General features: G+C 38.3%; 1 protein-coding gene and 1 long non-coding RNA gene across 2 annotated transcripts in view; one reads left to right on the forward strand and one right to left on the reverse strand.

Annotated features, from left to right (window-relative positions):
- Positions 1–400: 400 nt before the first annotated feature.
- On the reverse strand, positions 401–3,874 carry LOC139726060 (uncharacterized). Its single transcript, XR_011710582.1, has 3 exons — positions 2,548–3,874; positions 2,117–2,248; positions 401–1,278 (listed from the first exon to the last, which is right to left on the reverse strand). It is a non-coding gene; the product is annotated as an uncharacterized lncRNA (long non-coding RNA).
- Positions 3,875–6,953: 3,079 nt separating this feature from the next.
- The window catches only part of LOC139726051 (protein cycle-like), a 55,760-nt gene continuing 40,274 nt past the window's right edge, over positions 6,954–22,439 (forward strand). The window contains exons 1-3 of the mRNA XM_071637134.1: positions 6,954–7,325; positions 17,423–17,522; positions 20,506–20,577. Of these exons, the coding sequence (XP_071493235.1) occupies positions 7,319–7,325; positions 17,423–17,522; positions 20,506–20,577 (179 nt within the window). The 5' untranslated portion in view covers positions 6,954–7,318. The remainder of the gene's footprint in view (positions 7,326–17,422; positions 17,523–20,505; positions 20,578–22,439) is intronic.

Consider the following 22,439-nt stretch of genomic DNA (forward strand, 5'->3'; position numbering starts at 1 on the left):
GCCAAATTTCAAGTCAAATGCTCTAAATTTGTTTAAGGTGCCCATCTGCGCTGAATCTATCCTTCCTCGTGGGTTCAAGCACATATTTTGGCTGGAAAACCAAAGTTTATTTCTTTATAAATAGAGAGTTTCATATTAAAGTGTTTAGCCACAACGTCATAATGAAAATAGCAACAAATCAGCGCTCAATAAATGTGATGGACAATGGCTCAACAACACTGTGGGAGTGATGAAAATTAGGTAATCGTTGAACAATTACAAAAGTGTTCAGGGAACTTAAACTTTCTTCTTTCAATTTAAATCAATGCGGATCTGGCATTACTTTTTTTTTTCATCATCAACCAGACATAATATACAGAAAACAAGCCAAAGATGAACAGTAAATAAATTGAAACTGGACATGTATAAAAACTTGAAATATTGCAAAAGTGAGGCACACACATACATGATAGCACCTCTAAAGGAAACATTGCGGCATTAACTTTCCTTATTGTGTTATTTTCATTTAAAAATGCACACAAAAAAAATTACAAGGAAACTTTACTACAACCAGGGCATGACAGACATGCTTCTTGTGTGCATGGATTTGTAGCTCAATATAAATGGAAAAGTGAGGCACACATAACATAACTCAATATCCATGAGTCAAACATTATGCATGATAGTATCTTCAAAGGAAACATTGCAGCATTTTACCTGTGTTACTTTGATTTAAGAATTCACCGAAAATTAAGAAAACTTTGCTGCACATCAGGGCAAGTCAGATATGCTTCTTGTGTGCATGGGTTTGTGGCACAATGTCGAAAAATCTTACTAGCATCATACACTGACGTGTTCTTGAAGTTCGTGGCTAATGCCCAGAACGAAGCCCTCACTTGGGATTGTAGCAGTACATGAATATGCCGCCACAAAATCAAAGAATGCTTCAAGCACCCAAGCATATTTGACGATGAAGACACAGTGGGCTTTAAAGAGTCTGTCAAATTCTTGCTTCCGGTCATCTCCAGCCTGGACTTAGTATGGTCTTGTCCAGGATGAGAAAATACTGGATGTACGTCTAGTCACTCCCTTATCTGACTAAGCAGGGCTGGCTGAAGGTGGCATCTTTAGCATCACTGAACTTCGCGCTTCTCGCTCGTGATGTATACGTTTCGCGCGGATCAACTTGGCGTTTCCCGTTTGCTAGGGCTTTCAGGTGGGAGAATCTCCAGATCAGAAGATGCTTTGGGCTGGGGTTGGAGTCTCTGCATCAGCAATGCCATGAACATTGGTTCCTACCTGAAAAGAGATTAAACATGTATAGCACTACTGATATTTCGAACTAAATTTCACTTGAATCGTTTGAGCAAATGACAAAGGCTACAATTATTATCAAATAAACTTTGCATCACATAGAGGGAAGTTAAGTTCTCAGTGAGAGGGCACTCTGGAGGGAAAAAATATTAAGATATAATTTTACATATTGATCTTAAATACAATGTACTAATAACATATTCATCACATAACTTTTAGTTTGTGATGTACAAGTAAATATTTCTGATATATTTCGGAACATATTATTTTAAAACATTTTGTCTCATCTGGTAAACCTCAAAGCCTTGAAAAAAGTTCCCAGAAATCAGATTACTTTTTGCCATCATCGGGGTGGGGCCTACTTGATATTTACATGTTCCAGACTCATAAGATATTTGATGTACATATTATTACAAATCAATAGAAGTCAGCATGCATTTTTAATCCGTAATTTAATGAATTTAAAAGAAAACTGTCAAAACACGGTAGATACCCCTACACAATACTCATTGCTGAATGTTCTAAAGTTTGTTTGAGAAGAATCGCTTCAAAAACACTGATATATCAGAGAAGAAAACTTTGTATTTCTCACGACAGCATGAGAAATTCAGATTTTTAAATTCCACCTGTTACTGAGTACATGCAGATTCTACACGAGTCTTGCTTTGTAAGATACGAAGCTCAAATATTCTTCTCTAAACATGAGCTGGTACTTAAAAGCCCAATGAAACATGCATATTGATAATTCTCAAAATTGGAAGCTCAATGATTTGATCATAAACTGATTTCAAGTCTATAAACATTAAGCATATACTGTACTTACAGGCACATAGTCATTCTGCACCAGGTACTGCTGGGCATCCCTCGGGAGCATGAGAGGTCCTCTCCCTTTCTTCTACATGGGGATGTTGGGTCTGTGAAGCATCGCTGCAAGTAGTGACATTCCACAAAATTCCTATAGAATGGAACACAATACAATTTTTTTTTTCAACTTTAAGTATTTCACCCATTCTCTTTAACATATTAGATATGACGTATTGTATCAGCTCTGACAATCCCTAACATTCAGTTTTCGACTTATTATCAATATCAGTCTATGAAGAGCAAACTCGTACACATTCACTTTCCTGAAAGGTGTAATAGCAATGAAGCATAAACAAATGAGTAAGTTTTACTCTCACACTTTGGACAGAAATTGTTCCAGTAATTATAATCAATGCCACAAGATCTATGAGGATTGGCGGAAGGACTTACTGTCTCCATCCATGTCTTCACATCTTCTTACGATGTCTTGCAACTAAGGGTGGTTTCGCTTGGCAAGTGCAAGATTCTATTGACGTAAAATGGCCCCCATCTGTTCACCATCTCCTGCACTTTTCTCGGTACAACTGGGCAAAGTCCGCATTGATGTGAAAATAAACACAAAAACTGTGAAATATCAGTGATCAGGAAGTGGAAAATGAAAAACAGAAACGCTTGACAAAAAAAAAAAGGAAGAAAACAAATATGCTTCGGGGGTATAAACGGTCGCCATAGCCACATTTCTAGATTTTTATGTAATTAATTATTTCTTATTGGTCTCGAGGGTTGTATTTCATGCTGGAGGAAAAAATGAGACCGATATCTCTGATTTTTGTTTCAGATGTTATCGTTAAAATCAATTTTTAGAAATACCAGGGATGTCTTGCATATCTAAACACCAAGAAGGGATAGTCCTGACAGAGTACTCCTTGGAGTACAAATTATACAAATAACAGGTAATTTGCATTCCCTTTATCTTAAAAAATATTAAAAGTAAAAAATAAAAAAAGGCCTCATATATTGTAAAACTTCACTACATTCTCTCACTGATGTATGTGATGCTTAATGCATACATCTCAGCCAGAAGTGTAGATCTGTAGAATTTTTAAGTCTAGATCCTTCTACTCAAACACAGATCACCACATTGATTATGCTACAAAGAGAAAGACTGGAGTAGAATACCTTTATCCAGGTGCGAAATCTTGTTCCATTGCACGAGTTAATCCCATACATTATTTGTTTCACACAACGCCTTCAACAATAACACTAACAGACTTACTAGTTCAAGAAAGAGTCTTGAATTCAGTGCAGAAATGGCAACCATAAGGCCTAGGTGTCCAGGCCTACTACTGAGTGGTAGTAATAATAGTAGAAGTATTTTCATGGAATGCAAATCAGTAGCACATTCACATTACATACACATGTACGCAGCCGAGTGCAAGTAGCATTGAAGTTGATTATTCCAGTAAAATGAGTGACATGATGCACGCTTGATAGTAAGAGTGTTGAGTGCACACGCCAAAGGTAATTGTTTATTGTGACATCAGACTCAGTAGACCTAGTCATGCAATGGAACAGAAACTGTTTATTAATTGTAGACCCCCTATTTTAATATGGGAGTCAATGGAAATTGGTGATGTCAGCCAATATGGCCCATGCGATAGAAGTTTTTACAGTTCAGAGCTTGACGCCACTGCACTGGCATTGCAACATTGGCGCCCTAAACCCTGGGGCGCTCATCACACAGGGGGCTTCGTGTTTGGGCTGGTCGCAGTTCTATTGTAGCGCCCATAGGGTCTACGTACTGTTGGTGGCCTAAACACAACGTTAAAAATAAAACCCATCTAACAGCATATGCCCTACATTTTATCACAGCATAGTGGGGCATGATAAGGCCTAGAACTGTGCCTTTCTACGTAGAAATTGATAAATAAAACCTTACTAGAGTGTAAGAAGGGGTGAACTGACACTAACTTGTTACTGTTACTCAGTGTTAGACGACAGTTAGGCCTACGCTACAGTAGCCTGTTATGCCCATAGCTTTACCTTTCAGTCAAGACACCAACATCGTAAATCATTGGGTAGAATGGGCGCTTTATAAGAGTCCCTGTATTATTACACTTGTACTTGCAGTTTCACCGAAATAGAGCCCCCACAATACTAGTAGAAACATTATAACGTTAGCCTACATGTAACTTGTTACAATGTTTGGATAGACACATTAGCCATGAACAGCTAACGTTAGCACTGGCGCTTCAGGGATGGACAGCGGCAAGGCTTAAACTCGCCAAAAATGTAGGGCGGTTAGTGCACATCTTAACATCTTTTGTCTTTGGTTACTGAGTCCCAGAGTTATCAAACACATTCTTAAGCACTCATACAGTAATATGCTCACCTTTAAGCAACTTGGTCAAGCTTCCGTCAGATCATGCCCTCAAAAAACTCCGGCCTGCATGACTTCTGCCTTCAAGACCAACTCAACTGTTCGAGTCAATAGCGTTTGTTTGCAATGGTCGATGGTAGGTACAAGTACTATAATAGTACATGTACAATGTACATATTGTGCACTGAATGTGTGTGTATGACCATGGAGCTACCAAACTTGGTAGCTCCATGGTATGACTACGCTATCTAGCATCGCATGAAGCAAAGTGACGGCCAGCGCCAATTCCGGTTTTAGGCGGTTCAAGATAGCGCATGACGTCATTTACAAGTCATCTGATTGGCTGAAAGTTTAAGTCCTTGTTAGATTTAGATTGCGAACAGCTTCGACACTCAACTTTTAATCGAAGCCACCTAAAATAAGTCTTAAAGACTTAAAATATTTTAAGTCGTAAGAAAGATTTAAAATTTAAGTCCTAGAAATTAAGAGAGAATGAAAGTCAAATTGACAATAATAGCGACATCGCTTTGAATCATGTTTTCTTTTCCTTCTTTGATGGAAATAAATAGACTATTGAATTGAGATTGAAATTCACACACGATACATGTTATTGAGCTCAACACTTAACTACTAGGTGAAAACAGTTCACGGGTTCGGCGACAACATGGGGCCTATGTCTATTACGGGCATGGGGCCTTGTTTGCCTATTGTGTTAAACTCAAGGGCCGATGTGGACTCCAGGGCTTTATAACTAATGGGCTGTATGACTCATGGGATGTATTACGGTGGGCTATAGAATATGATTCGTGGGTGTCGAACTCGTGACGTACGTGTGCGCTCATACAGACCCTTCCCCCCCCCCCCCCCGCAGGCAAATCATGTGGCCTGAATCAAGGTATATATAATAGGTCCCTATAGATTTAATCGCCGTCTAAATCTCTAGAAACTGTAATCTACATTATTCTAAATTCTTATCTCTAGGCCTATATACTATTATGTTTTGGTTTATAATATCACTGTACGTTTTTATAGCTAAAAATGAAGAGTTTGTTCGCAATAACCGATAAGTCCATTTTTGCCAAATGGAGATATTTGCGATTAAAGGTCAAGAAAAATAAAGAGAATGATAAGAAAATTTCTGCTTCAATTGACCATAACTTCAAAAATGTACCTTTATATGTAGTGCCAATATATCATTTAAAAGGTGTTATTTTGTACTTTATGACATAGACCGTATAACTTCAAAATCTTCAAAAATGGACTTATCGGTTTTTGCAAACAAACTCTTCAAATACAGTAATGATTGGCGAGATAAGGAAAAAAAAAAGATCGTGCCAATGGGCATTATGCGAAAATTATACCTATGTCTGTGATTCTTGTCAATATTATATTGTTTCATTTTCTATCCCCTTCACTGCCTCCTATCAGTACAATGGGAGGACGGTCTATTTCAGTAATCTTAGACGTACTGTATTAAAATGATAATAGACCAGCTCCTAGTTCCACTTTGCGCTTGAGCAGAAAAAGGTAATTTGTACCAACGGGCATTTTGGTTTGTTAATTCACTGAGAAAAGCATCTGTGATATGATGATTATTCACGACTTGTGATCCTTATCTAAATTGTGCTAGCTAGCACATCCACCTGACAACAAGCTTGGCATTTGGAAATATCAAAAGAAAAAGTTGTTATTCCACTCAATATACAAAACAGTAAAATGGACGTCTGGTAAAATGTCAACTGACGGACTATTGGGCATTTCATGAAGCATTTTGGTCGGATATTTTTCTGACAAACTGTTACAAGCTATTGAAATCCTTGCATCTGATTGGCTGAGAGCCCAATTTGTCCGACAACTTGTCGGACAAAATGTTTCATGAAATGCCCCCTGGTCACCTGCTGGTCTAAACACATTCTTTGTTTGAACACGAATTCAATAATATTGTTATGTCGGGCAAGCTTATGCATTATGCCGCTTACTTGAGTGCTCGTAGTAATTTCTCGTGATCCATTAACAAACTGAGTAGGCCTACTATCATAGCAAGGAGTTACTCCATGTACAGTATATACCAGTAGTCACCGAGCTGAACAGATACGTTGTTATTTAGCACTAGAGGGCAGTATAATGTACGAAGAGAAGAGGAGATTTTTACGATTTGCCTTCCTCCGCCGCCCGTGCGTACTGTACGCACCAACATAGCTGTACGTCGTCCTTCCCAGGGTCAGATCGCTTTCTGTGGGTCAGATGAGCAGCCTTGTTGTTATGCTAGCTAGCTGCGCTGTGCTTCGTGCGCGTCCGTTCGGACAGAAGTGAGAAAGACACATGACAGTACGCAAAATGGATACCAACCGTGTATCCTCTATGGGGATCTTGAACGTTGTGCGCTGGAGCTGGCTGAGCAACAAGCGGATTTAGAAAAAAGTGTAGTTACTGGTACTTGCTGTACACGTACGTTATAACATGCATACGACACGTATTGAGCCGAAGGTAAATTACATGATTGTGATATATTTTGAACAGGAGCCTGAGTATCTTTTGGACATACAGGCGCGTATGAACTCTAAATCTCACACTTTTCGTGCTATTGCAGGTATTCTCGACCTTTAAGTACGTCCAAGTAAATCTTCAAGTTCAAAGAAGAAATCAACCATGACGTGTAGACGAGGAAAACAGAGGAATTAACACCAGACCACAGTCACAGAGCAGCAGACAGAGCAGAGCCAGCAGAAAATCTGCAGTGCCGTCACACTCGGATTCAGAAGGCGTATAAATCAACACAGATCATATTTTGCTGAGCTGAGAAGATAGTGACGGCTAAAGCCTCAGTTTAGAGTCGCCGACATGTCAGGTAAATTTAATGACAATGTAGAATCCTCCTACATTCTGTGCAGATGTTATTCATGTGACGGATGACAGTTTGCGTGGCGTGCCAGTGCCAGTCAGTGGCAGTGCAGTGGTGGCTATACGTCAGAGCGGGGAGGTAGTTACTGTAAACTTTTAACCACAACTTAGGCCTAGTAAAGTTTAGTCACTGTTATTTTAACTGTAGGTTAGGCCTATGTCTTGGGACTGTAAAGTGTGGGACCCCTGAAGAGAAATTACCTATATATTGAATGCACACGGCTCTGTCTCGACCCAGGGCTGTCTCACGATCACCGGCCGTAGAAAAACTTGGTCACTCAGCAACGCTCAGTGCAGTGCAATTAAATTTGCACCGATTTGGATTATCTATAAGGAAATAACATTAAATTTATGTCTGATACTATAGCTCAGACCTGCATAATAATAAATACTTTGGTGTTATAAATTTGGTTTAAACACTTGTCTTGAGTCTTGACCAGGCATGAATTATCTGGTCTGTATCTTTTTTGTCATTGATTGGGGATAGCAGGGTTCGAAATTAGCGATGGTCGGCTGGCCATTGGTCACCTGAAATCACGTCGGACTAGCTAAAAATCATAAAATTCTGAAGTTACAAGTCTGTCTGGCTAGTCAAAATATTGCTTCAGTGTCAAAATTGATTCTAAGTAGTCCTCCTCACTCCTGGCTAGTTAAAAAAAGAAGAAGTTAAGTGCGACCCCTGCCCTGGATAGAACCTACAATGTAGTTAGCAGAGATTCTGCGGCTGCCTAGCAGGTCAGGCTTCACGGAATCCACTCCTACGAAGGAGGGGCATAATATAGGGCATCTGGCAGATTTTTGCAACTGGAGAAATACATGTCATTTCACACAAAAACATACCATCCATAATGTCCATAGTTAACATTAATACATGTGATGTGCAAAATTTCTCACCATAATCATAAATAACGGTGAAGTTATGAGGTATTTTTCATCCTCACGCTGTTAAAACCTTGGCGAAAAAGTGGGTCGCAAGCGTAATGAAAATTGACTGTCAAGCGTATCCAGTGGGCAGTGCTATTCACTGCATTTATCACATTCAAAGCGTGCGTGTTTCTAAGGCTAAGCGCGCATCCTTGTCAGCTAGCACACACCTACCCAGCTAGCTGTGAGGCCCGCTTCGATCCCGATGTATATTGTGTATACATGCCAGCAATGCATGCATGGTACTGCGCTATTGCGCTATTAAACTACTGACATACTAGCAGCTGGGTAAATACAACACGAAAAGTGAGCAACCGAGGTCGTATACAGAAAAATTTCTTGGTCCGGAGGAATTTTTACTCATTTTGACATTCACGGTTCTCTTCCATGAGAAAGGATTCCGTGAAGATAGACGTACAGTGTAGTCTCCGCGGAACATATTCCTGGCCACAGACCGATTTGTAGACGTGTTTATGAGTCCTATGACCCTGTATGCAGTACAATGTACGTATAAACGTCGGTACGATCCAACAGCGCGGCAGAGTAAAAGCACACACAGTAGTGCTAGTGGTGCACGTGCATTGCTATGTATAGCTTTTGGTCTACAGATTGCGTGGAGATGCGCACATGTATGTACTCACGTTACGTACCGGCGGTGCGCTATGCTGTGCGGAGGCTGAACATCGTATGTTATGCATGCAAAACTGACTCGACTGTTCTGGAGCTTCGCGTAAGTGCGCGCCATAACCACGGGTCATGGCGTGTAAACTACGGGTATGTGTCTAAGACTTGTAGGCCCCGCCTCGCTTAGTTCGCTGATGCTATGCTGACAAGGGTATCTTAATCATTATTTCGCGGGTTGATCCCGTTGAATAAGCGAAAAACCAATGCTATTTTTGGAGTCAGCACCATTGAATCCTCCTACACCAGCCAGGTGAGTTTCACAGTCAACGGAGCAGCTGAGTTATAGCGACGTTTAGGCTTAAATCTGAATTAAGGTAGCAATACATCATGATATCTGAACTCAGCATAGGTTGAGAAGAATGATACCACTACAAGCTTTCATATAAGCTGGATACCAAATTTATAAATTTATGGGGATTTGTTCCCGGGATGAACCCGCGAAAATGCCTGAAAGGAGATTTTAAACCAAAATTGTGGGTCCGCTTTTCGACCAAACACGCGTCTTACGTTTGCCCATTGCCCAACACGCACTGAACGCATCTGATAGTCGTAAGTTTATTTGAAAATGCTAGCGCTTTTGCAACCAAATTGTGACTTCCGTGATATCATATGTATAAAAAATAATATAGATTTCTCTTATTGTAAAAATAATGTTTTTAAGTAGCTTTATGCTCTGTAAATGCATAGAGACGTAGGTCAAAGATGACTTGTGAACTCGCAACTTGTGCATGAATTTTGAAGGGGATGACAAAGCGCATCGCGCTCAACGCCCTAATAAAAGTAGGCCTAAATTTCACCAAAAAATGCTCTGTCCATAGGTGCTAGGCGGGTAACGCTACATAAAGTGCATTGCACAATATGAATCCCATACATTGTACATAGTCACTCTGGTTCACACAGTTATCAGTCTGGCCAGTCAGAAAGCAGCCCCGTATTGAAAGTAAAAAATTTTGATACCAACTGACACAGTATTCTATATGGTACTTCAGAGTCCAAATTTATAAAATGATTAATGCACAGATTTTAGATTCGTGACATTAGTAGAATACATAGTAGAGATGTAATGCAGCTCAGGTACAGTGTATTCACAATGGCGTGCAACATGCACTTTGGGCTTTGTGCATGTTTAACCAATGTTAATGATTGTACCCTGTTCAAAATGTGTTGCACCTCTACTGTTGCACTCTCACATTACTGTATGTGTTCATCCATCTTTCTGTGAAACGAGACAATGGTATCGTACATCCTGCAGACAGGAAATGCATCAAGAAATGAATTGGTGTTCCTATACAGGGTGTACAAAGCACTGTATACGCTGTTATTTTCGCGTACAGATACAATGTACATGTATTTTCATGAATGAGGAGGTCACGGACATTTTCGCGCGATGTTTTCACAAATTGACACAGAGGCCTCTATTAAAGGGTACTACTACCTTAGCATAATGGTGACATTTTCACATGTTGTTAAATTCGCGAAAATTAAACCCTCGTGAACAGTAGGCCTATAGTCTCACAAGACAGATGCAAACGTCAACAATAACAACAGCAACAACAACAACAACAATTTACCGTTGTTGGAGACATAACAAGTGATTTGTTAACAATGAAGTTTGTACAGTGTAATGATAGTTTGAATATAATGTTTAAGTCTGACAAACAACAACAGCTTTCCAAGATAGTGTATAAATCTGTACATTGTACATGTGCACAAACAATCAAGAAAGTTAGAAATGCCGAATTATTGAGCATGTACAATGTAGTGTCTACCCAGTGACAGACAGTATGATTGTACAGGTGTCACACTGTGCTGTGAGTCTTGATGCAGAGTCTATGAGAGGTATGTGATTACTGTAAAAGTGAAAATTTTCGCGGTTTTGAAATGTTTGCGCATTTCACGCAACCAGAAAGTAGCGCGAAAATTCAAGCACGCGAATATTTTTGCTTTCGACATATGTTCCGGTAAGTACAATGTCTTGATTCTGCGGAATCAAAAACACATGAAACTCTTCTTGCCTGGCCAAGCACGTGAAATTAGGTACGTAAAAATATCCACTTTTACAGTAGTAACAAGTATGTGGCGTCTGTGTTCTGAATAAATTATCATGCTTTTTGGTTAAATGGGTGAAAAATGCTACTACATTAAAGCAGAGAGTACTGTAAAGGATCGATGGCGGATCGTACTATACGTTCTGACTGACAAGAAATGTAGAACCTGTTCAATATTAGAACAGTTGTCATCGTGACAGATATCAGTGAAACTCTAGTACTTAGAAAAGGCTGTATATCTTGAGTGAATCTCTCTATAGTCACTTGTGAGACAGTAAGACAGATTATATCAGCTGGGGCAGTGTGTAATCACTGATGATAAATGAGGTGATTACACTGATAGCTGTAGCCTCAAGAGGTATTCTTGATCACCCTTGGTTTTCATTCAATGAGAAAAAGTGTGTCTACTGAAGAGAACTTGCAAGTGTGCTACACTTACTGTAACCTGTTGAGGACGAGTCCCAAGTATACTCAGGCAGGTGTCTATGGGGAATGCCTGTTGTAGCAAAACCACTCTGTCTTCAGTGGGTTAAAGAGAGCCAGTCTGTTGATCTTAGCTGCATTAGCACACAAGAGTTATTGGTTTTTCCAAAGATGCAAAAATTTTATTTGCCACCATTCACAAATGCTGTTTATAACAAACTAGTGTGAGAGTTTAAAAAAAGAATACCAACAAAATTAACAATGACCACAACATGAATCTGGGCATTCATATGTACAATGTATGAGTAGATGTGTGTACTGTGGCAAGTTGCATTAATTAAAATCTCTGTGTGCCATTCACACAGACCATGGTAGGGCTAAATATCACAAGATAGAAAAAATAGATAAGCAGGAGTGATTTAAAGTGCATCATGATTCAATTAGCAAGACTGAACAATTGTTTTCTGTCCCAACACACAAATAAACAGGTTTTTTTTTTCATCACTTGGCCAAATTGATTTACACAAAACCCATTAATTTGGGGTGTGTAAATGTAGTTTCTAATAAAATCTCAGTAATGATTCTTGAGTGAAATTACATTGTTTACTTGTCTCCATTCTTTTAATAGCCCACTGTGCTGTACATTTGAAAATCAAGACAAGTAAAAGCCTCAAATCCAGGGAGATGGCTTCCGCCTCCCTGTATAAACCAGGGAGGTCTCTACAATGTATTGTACCTCCTTGCTACAATGACATTGCCTGTCTGAATATAATGTGCACTAAAATGAATTATTGTACAAATCCTACAGCAGTATAACATGTGTAGACTTGAGACTTGAAGGTTTGCCGAAAGAGTTTGCAATGACGACTTGCAGTATTCTCCTCTGAATTGGGCTGCTCGCAAGAGCCGGTTGTGTTTTGGCTTTTTAAAGCATTACGGGGAAGCGCATACAGGTACATACAGTATTTTCAAGTTTATGACCTTATTGCTATGATACCCCAACTTGCCAGGCTCATTTAACGATGCCAGCAAACGGGTTCGTTCCAGACAGGTGAAATTCCCAAGGCTCTATGTGCCAATACACCTGTCACAGGACTCCAGGTGACCCCTTTGGCCTTGGGCAAATCTTTGTACAGTCAGGAGAGGCAGCTGGCTCACAAGGTGGCCGGATTCTCTTGTTAGTTCATGTGGGAAGTGAGATGGGCTACTGTACATGGTTCAAGTTTAATGGGTAGCAATGTACACTAGGGGTTGTTGCAAAACAGTTAACATACAGTGTACACTGTATCACAAAGTAGATTTGAAAGCAGCACTACATGAACACTAGCGTAAAACCTTTTATTTCTGTGAGTCTAGTTTTCGCTTGCTGTAATAGTGGAAATATTCACAGTGTTGAAATTTTTGCGCATTTTTCGCAGCCATAAGCTAGCACAAAAATAGAAGCATGCAAATATTTTGCGTGCCATATGTTCCAGTACTTGATGTCTTGATTCCCCAGAATTAAAAACATGTGAAACTCTTCTTACATGGCCAAGCGTGAAAAATTAGTTGTGTGAAAATATCAACTTTTACAGTATTTCAGAAATCATCGTTTGCCTACATGTATGAATTGAATAGCACACTAGAATATCGCGAATGACAGGCATTAGTGCACTCATGAGAACCATGAAAGAAAAATTGTGAGAACAACATCTTGCAAAAATGTCTGTGACTTTCTCATTTGCAAAAATAACAGCCTTTTAATACATTTTGCCAATTTCCCAGAATCCTGAGCAAGGAATTTCTGAGGAGCATTGTAGTCAGTTGCAGACACCATTCCTGGGTGTGTCCATCTTTACCTGATGTTTGCCAAAGGGACATTGTTTGTGAGAACTTGTGATACCCAAGCTGAAACGACTGTTGACATAGCATTTCTATTTGTCTAATGTATCCTTGAAGCTTTTGTAACATATAAGAAAGAAAAACTTGAAAAACCGAATCTTGCTTCATTCAAGACTCTCTGCTCATTGCTCTCTTTACAGTCTTTTTAAACTGCATTTTAATGCAAGATGCATTCACACTGACAGCTACTTGGACCTTGTACCAGTCAGACCAGTTGAGTCTGTGTGCTCCATGAGGCCAATTTGAATAGATTGCTATGTAGCCTTTTAACACAGACATTAAGGGATATAACATTACTGTAAAAGTGGTTTCTTTCGCGGTGGTTTTATTTTCGCGCTTTTCGCGCTTTGCGGTTGAACCGCGAATTTAACATCACGCGAAAATGTTTTGAACTCGTCGCTTGTTACAATGCTATCATTATTGACAGCGAATTTAAACACACGCGAAAAAGTCGGCAGCGATGGAAACCGTGAAAGTTTCTGTACGCGAAAGAAACCACTTTTACAGTAATTCGGGAGGGGCCAGGAGACAAGGCATGTTACTGCACTTCAGTGATGTTCCCGCAGGTAAGCCCAATGCCCACTGTGCGACCTGAGCCTGCGAGCTGGTGGCGAGCTGGTGCAAGCTTTATAGGGCGCCAAGTGTCGCATGGCCTATTTCGTTACGAAGTCAGTCAAATCATTTAGTAACAAACTGTCGCCATTTTGTAACGCAATGACAACATTTCGTTGACGAAATGATCATTTCGTCAACAAAATGAACATTTCGTTAATGAAATGGTTATTTCGTTGACAAAATGACTGATTTCATAACGAAATAGTCTATGCAACACTTGGCGCCCCGTACAGCTCGCACCAGCTGGCAGGCTCAGGTCGCACAGTGGGCATTGGGCTTTTAAAAGGTTCCTGCTGAAAGTGCTTCACAGTTCTTGAGTGAGCACTGTATTACTTATTAATTTGTAGTTAGGCCTACACTGGCTGATGAAAATCTGGAGTAATTCTCAGTATTGGCGGAGAGGGTGCAGAGATTGGTCAGTATGATTGGTTGATCCAGTGTCCTTTTTTTTTTTTTGACCAGTTTATTCTGTTGCTCTTTTATTGAGAAGTGTAGTGTTAAGCTGTGGCGTACACAGTTTGCATGTGAGTCAGTCATGACATTTTCATCCACAGAACCTCCATCTTGTATTGTATTTCTGATCTTAGATTCATCATTATTGCCTCTAATTAGCTGAGGAATTGTCACCAACACAGAGGACTACTTCCAGTACTTAGTTTGACCTACTGGGCCTCAAACCCAAGACATCTTGCTCATAATGCAGACCCAGTACTATGAAAACAGGTTGACCCATCCTTACTGCCTCATAGAGAATACGATCAGCAATCAAACTCAATCTTTGGAGCCAGATTCTCTGAAAAATTGTGTTCTCTTTACCAGTGTGATACAGAACTGAGATGTTTTGGAACCTGTTTGTGACTGATTTCATACCGGTGGAACGTAGTCGACATGAATTAGGAAGCAACAACAGTGTTTCTTCACTGCACATCTTGATGTTCAGAGAGTTCACTGTACAAAAAGAGGGTCACATTTTGATGGACAAACGAGGGTCATCTATTGATGGTCAGTGAAAGAATGCATGCCTGCTGGTCAAGACTGTCCTTCAACATAATTGACTGTCCTCGCTTTTAAGACATCAAGAATCTAGTTCTCAGAAAAAGACTGAATTGCTGCGAAGTATCCTGGATTTAGTTTAAATGCTATCGAAGTATTCTGGATTTATCAATAGTCGTTTTATGCTATCAGCTATTGTAACATGTCGTAGTGGATTATCTAAAACCTCTTGACGTTCAGTTGGAGACATTCCTACGTTTTTGAATTGAATTTCTTCGAATTGAAATACTGAGTTTATTAAATGAAAATAGCAGCCCAGAAGCTAAAATTTAGTGTTTTAGTACACTAAAAACATGAAAATTACAGTACTTAACAGTTAGTGAGCTGTTTACAGTATTTTAGCATATATTCACAAACTCATGTATACATCCATCTTTAGAAACCAACAACAATAACAACAACAACAACAATAACAACAACATCAGTATTAACACTTTTTCTACAACACTGGATTGTTACTTTAACAAACACCTTATACAATGTAAGCACAAAGAATTTTGTTTTTTACATGGGGGGGGGGGACATTGTTCCCTAAAGAATACAAAGCTTTCTACCAACCATTTAGTAAAAAAATATCCAAAATCTCAGAGGGATTCAGTAAAATTGTTGAAAACCATAAAACAGTTGGAATGATGTATTTCATAGAGTTTTAGATTATGGACTTCTTCATCCCCCCGCCATGGAGACTTTTTGTCACTTTCCCCCGGAGTTGCAATTGTAGATCTCAATGTGTCATTCATGAATCTGTCATGTGCCTACAACCCAGATCTCCCTGCGTTATCTGTGAATCCGTCATATGCCTACAACCCATGTATGTCTTTGGACAATCTTTTTACCTACCATGGCTCTCTTGACCCAGATAATGAACGGGTGCCTGGCAACGCTAGGGCTAGTGATGATGGCTCTGCCCTGCGGTAGAATGGTGGCAACACTGAAAAGGGTACCCTTGATAACCAAGACCATATTGGTACCTCTGCCAAGAAAAGAGGTTATGTTTTCTTCGGTGTTTGTTTGTTTGTTTGTCTGTTTGCAAAATAACTCCAAAACTTGTGAATGGATTTAGATGAAACTTACAGGAAAGGTTTAGAATAACAGAGAGAACAGATGATTAAATTTTGGTGTTGATACCAGAATTTTTATGGATTTTATGAAAGATTTTTTAAGATTTTGGCAGGTAGGGTCGATGAAATTGGGAGCTTGTTCAAGCTGCACGTTTTTGAGGTTTGCATACGTGCACTAAAGTGCATGTTTTGCTCGGGCAAGGCACCATGTGACTGGAAGCTGATAACGTAACAAAGGGCTTCTCTATTGGGAAATTTGGGATTTTCAGCACGCATAGAGTGGAAATCACAGATCTTTATGGAAGAACAAGATCAGCGGTGGAAATGAGCTGCTTGGTGGAGGTCTGCACTCTCAGAGTGCTTTTCTAGTTTATTATCATTACCATGCAGTACTCCACTTTATAGCTCTGTGCATTCTCAGTGTGACTAGCATCAGCCACAGAATAACAAATCATTAATTTTAATGTGCAGATATTATGAACATCTGTTATTCAATCTGGGAAGCAAGTACAGCCAGCTGTATTCCATTATTGATTACACTTAACCTTGAGAGACATTGGCCTACCAGTCTGTGCAATGTAGATACAGAGAAAGATGAGTATATAGACCAAAAAAAGAAAAAAAGAAAAAAAGAAAGAACATACATTATGACTTATCTATGGGTGTGTTTATACTCAACTTTTCGGGGCCATAATCAGCGTTTTGAAATGTGATAAGTGCAAAACATGGTTGCATCCCCACTCAGCTCTATGTAAACAGCGTTTCGAAATGCTTATTCCCAACTCAGAAATTTTAATATGCATAACGTATGATCACATTTCTTTCTAATCAGGCTTATTGGGGTAGCATTAATGCCAAATACATTCATGTTTAGAGACGTTTATATTGATGCTACAACTGTATCTCAGTTCCTTTCTGGTTCACAGGAAAATGTGCACTGCTCCCAAAGGTAAACAGGACCTTTAATGCTTCAAAACAGTTAGAAACTGAAATGTGAGTTTAAAGGGATAAAAACAGCCAGTGTAATGAAAAAAAGTTACTCACTATTATCAATGTTATTGTTGGAAAATATATGAAATGTGAACAATAGTTGTGATAAAATTGTGTCTGGACTAAACCGTGTACAGTTAGTTATAGTTAGTAAGAAAAATAGTAATATCTCTGTATATTTTAGGCTTTATTGCAAAATTTTATGTGGTAGGATGTTTTGTGATACAACTGACCTACACATTTACATCAATTGTGATCACTCAAACACTTTATAGATCACTGCTCCCAAAGATAAACATTACCTTTGATAGTATATGATGGTGTATTAAAACAGATACCTGTTTTATGTTTCTATTCCCCCACAGACATAATGCAAAACATGAATCAAGACCTACCGCCTCTCTCCACCATGTCTGGACTCATAGGCAGGAAGAGAAAACTGTCAAGTTTTATGGACTCTGGAGGGTAAGTGATCCCTTTTCTTTCTTTCTTTTTCACTTTATTCCACTTCTTTTTGCTGTACTTAAAGGGATCGTACCGTTTTGGTTGAGATCTAATTTCAGGTTTCTAACATTTTTGGTGAGATAATGAGAAACCTCTTAATAAATATGAAAGAGCATGTAATTCTATGAGGAATTCAATGTTTATTTGATGAAAATTGGTTTTGAAATGGCTGAGAGATCCAAAAAAGAGCAATTCTAATAAAGTGTGGGACCCACACTTTACTACGATCGCTTTGTTTTTGGATGTTTCATTCATTCCACACCCGATTTTCATCAAATAAACTTTGAATTCCTCTTGAAATGGTATGCTCTGTACTATATATAAGTGTTTTCTTGGTGTCTCGCAAAAAGTTAAAAGCCCAATTCTCATCTCCACCAATACTGTACCATCCCTTTAATGTTTTCTCCTGCCTCCTCCATCTCCTCCTGGGCCCCATTTCATAAAAAGTTGATATGATAGCAACTCTTGCTGGAATGGCAATTGTCATAGTAACGACAAGATTCCAGTTTCCTGATTGGCTGTTGCCATTGGAAGTTGCCATTCCAGCAAGAGTTGCCATCCTATGGTACATCTTTTATGAAATGTTGCCCTTGTGTTTGATCTTCTTTTTTTTTTCACTTGTTCTTGCTGCTCTTTGTTGCCACTGTCTCACCTCATCTTTGCTTCATAATTGCTGTTCTTGTTATTCCTTTTATGATTATGATTATGGTGCTTTTTGATCGGATTTCGATTATGATGATTTTTATCCTTTTGCATCATTTGGGCTATTTAGGCATTGTCTTTTATATGTAAATAAAATCCATTCATCCATCCATCCGTCCATTCATCCATCCATCCATCATCTAATCAATCAATCGTTCCATCAATTAATCAATCAATCAGTCAATCCATCCATCCATCTATCCATCCATCCATCCATCCATCCATCCATCCATCCATCCATCCACCCACCCATCCATCTATCAATCTCTTCATCTCAAGTCCCACTGTAGCTCTTTCTCTTTTAAATCTCATTCTTTCTTTCTTTCAAGTTGTTCTTGCTTTTGCAACATAAAGTATCATTATTTCACCAAACCAGCAAGTTTATCTGACTTTTTTTTTTGCTTTATATTTTGTCTTTGCACAAGGGATGATACTGTGATAGAACAGTTACATGTAGATTCTTTGCACATTTGTGTTTTAGCTAAATAATTTTTCGTATACAGTATCAGACAACTGTCCATTAGATTTTCCATCAGATAAGGTACAAAGATGATATGACAGCATAATGACCCCAATAGATACTATATAAGGGCTGATTAAACAAAGTTCAAGATAAAAGGGTCAAATTTCAGCTCTAAAAATTGCCTGTGCGGCTTATTTGTCAGAATTACCCAATGCTATCTCATCATATTTCTCACAGTGAAAAAGAAGACATTGTATTGGGCTAAGCACTGACTAGGGAAGAGGTGTACTGTAGATTTGTATTTCTTAGCTCCACCTCATAAATTATGTTAAATGATGTACAGTGTACGGATGATTCAAATATGGTCATGTCAGAAGTGACTGCATTGATTAGCCACTGCAGATTGACCAAGAAGCACTAACCAACAATATAACTAAATGTACAGTATGTGTGTGTTTAGATATAGACGGGTGGGGTCAGGGGGTGGCTGACATACAATGTAGATCTGTTGTTTAAATCCATACCCATGTGCACATTCATATACTAAGTTTCAATTGATTCTTCATCTTGTAAGGAATTTAAAAAAAAAACACCTGAAAACAAAATAACCAATATGATGTATCAATATTTGAATACGAAAGGAAAGCAAAATTTCTGTTAACTTTCATATGTTTTGATTATTTCCTAGTGTGCAAATCAGAATATTGACACAAATAAAAACAAATTCAGGTGACATCATATTATCTGATATTAGAAAGCGCAGCAGATGTGGCAGACTAGCAAATGCCATTGCCTTATCAAGGCTATACTCCTTATTACTTCTATTGTGAAAATCATTACAAACACAAACAAAACCGAACACCCCCCCCCCCCCCCCCCCACGGGAAAGCAAAATGCAGAGCTCTCCCAATACATTGAATGTACACTGTATCATGTGAAGGCTTTTCATGTACAAGTGTATTGGTTCTTTTGTACACGCTAATTGAGTCGGTGAAAACACATTTTGCATTCAAAGGAAGTAGGCACAAGTAAGAGGAATGTTCACTAATGCAGACCCCCAATTTCTACCTTAGATTTCAAGTGAGTGGCAAAATTGTGTATGAATGCTTTTCTGATGCGTTTAGACACATCAAGGACTGCACTGTAATATGAATAGAGATTTAAGCAGACGCAGTACTGTGGTACGTTGCCAGTGTGGGGTTCCTGTTTCCTTTATCTCTCTAATACAGTGACCTACATTTTTGTAATAATGTGTGCATTTCAACAGGTTGTTTTTGTTGTGTAATCATATGTTTGATACATATAATACAAATGTATTTATCTTAAAAAAGAAACGAAGCAGACAGGAGACTCCTATTGCAGCACAGCAGAGAATAAAATCCAGCAGCTGCACTATAAAAATGAACATTATTATTAGTATCATTTTGTTATCATTATTACTCTGTATTAGTGTTATTATTATTATTATTATTATTATTATTATTATTATTATTATTATTATTATTATTATTATTTTTATTGTTATTGTTATCATTATTACCATTAGTGATTATTTTCACATGTGATATTATTATTATTATGAGTAAAATTATTGTTATTATCATCATCATCGTTCGTTTTACTACTAATACTAAAGTACTACTACTACTACTATTTTCGTAATTGTAATAGTAGTAATAATGATATTGTTATTATTAATTATCAGTTTTTTCTTCTTATATTATCATCATTGTTGAATTATAATATTAATATAATTTTGATGAATACCATCTCTTGCAGGGAAGAAATGAGTGATGAAGACATCTCCAGTGAGCGGAATACAACGGACGATGACAGCAAAAAACTTTCAAAGTAAGATAATCCACTCTACATCTCATCAGATGTTCCTCTTTGTGACTTTCACTTTTATTTTCATGTCAAATTTTGTTTCTTTCGAGAAAGGTTGAGGGGAGGGGGAGGGGTAGGAGGATTAAATCAGTGATGATGTACAGGTGATCAGAGATTAGAAGGAAATGCCACTGCTGGAAGAATGTACAATGTATATTGTTACTGTAGTGTAGTGGAATATTAAGTCATTCACACTGTGTATTATATACAGTCCCTTGTATTTTGTTGATGACAAAAAGAATGACAGACTTTACACTTGGGTAACTTGTTCATGAATGTGACCAAAGCAGCTATTTTAGGTTTCTTTATATACAAGACAACGGGGATAAAATATGCTAAAAAGATCTATCTTGATGTTCAGCTGATTAAATCAGTTGATTTTTATCTTGATCTGTTACTTGATTTTGCAAATTTAGTCAGCATGACACTTTCTTTGAGTCATAGTTTTTCATACAAGCAGGGAATGCAACAACAAAAAAAAAATCCTGTAAGTTTCAACATCTTTGAAAGTGGAATAAAATTTCTGCATTATCAACACCCAGTTTAAAGACTGTTGAATCCATTCTTATCATTGTTTTTTTGAATACATGATATTACATGTAGGGAGGAAAAAAAAGGAGGAGAGAGAAAGTCTATAGAATAGAATCTTTGTAAGAAATTCAGGATTAATGTAAATACTGCAAACGTCAATATTTCCATGTGATTAATGTTTTGCACAAAGCGGCTCAAAAACATATCCGTGGGTTATTGAATTCGCGCTGCGCAATTGTCAAACCATTCGCTATGTGCAGAGAAAATTGTGAAGATGTTTTCTTGGGTTTTAGAATTCGCGCTAGCCAGAAGTAATGCGAAAACACCAAAATTAATGTACTGCATTAATTTCTGTGTTAATACAGTAAAACTATATTTTGAAAGAACTACATTGTCAATGCCAAGAGCATGATAAGGACATGGAAGTGAGTGAAAAATGATTATATTTCATGTCTTTTGGATGCTGATGAGATACAGGGTGAGGTGGTCTGTGAGTGTTTAGAAGTAGTTTGCAGAAGCATATCTATTTCACTCTTCCCATGTTGTATGGCAGTATCAAATGTTACAGGAATACAAAGTATGGAGCAAAGGATGGCCCCAAGATATTTGACCTCTTGTGTTCACTCATCACGGACATTCTTGCATTTTAAGTCTCTCCCATTTTCTTTTCAAGGTTTATGGTGCATTATCTTGAGTATAAGGTTAATACTATGAAATGTAGCGCCAAGGCTGCATATATCAACTTCCCTATGTTTGAAACATGTTTCAATACCCACTTTCAAAACGTGTTCGCAAATTCTTTTGTGTTTTTTGAGTTGTGGCGTATAGCTGTCAGTTTTCTATCATGAGTGGCATTTGTGCCTTTGATGAGTAGAGCGAGATACTGCCGTCTTTCTTTATAGCAAATTGAAGATTAAGTGTTTATTCATTGCCATAATCATGGTATGTTTCTTAACGCTTTTACCATAACATTCTCTGTACATGTTTGTAGAGTAGTTGGTGCGCCAGGCGTAAGCACATGTTCCTCAGTGTTGCTTTTAATAGCAATGTGTACCTGAATTGGCATACAATACAACATCTTCATATTAAGTCCTCTTTAGATATAATCTGATTCATCATTTCCCATGAGGTATCCAATGAGTTGATATTTGTGTACAGTGTGGGTTTTAATGAGTATTTGGTATTCAAAATTGCCCGCCCACAGTTTTCTGTATCAAAGCCCAAAGGAAAGAAAAATAGAATTACAATGTATGCAAAAATGTTAGGGGTCTTTGACTTTGATAAGACTGGCATTT

Source organism: Diadema antillarum, unplaced genomic scaffold (assembly GCF_040938485.1).
Source record: "Diadema antillarum isolate AM-2024a unplaced genomic scaffold, OU_Dant_1.0 seq00000076_RagTag, whole genome shotgun sequence".
In the NCBI taxonomy this organism is placed as follows: domain Eukaryota; kingdom Metazoa; phylum Echinodermata; class Echinoidea; order Diadematoida; family Diadematidae; genus Diadema; species Diadema antillarum.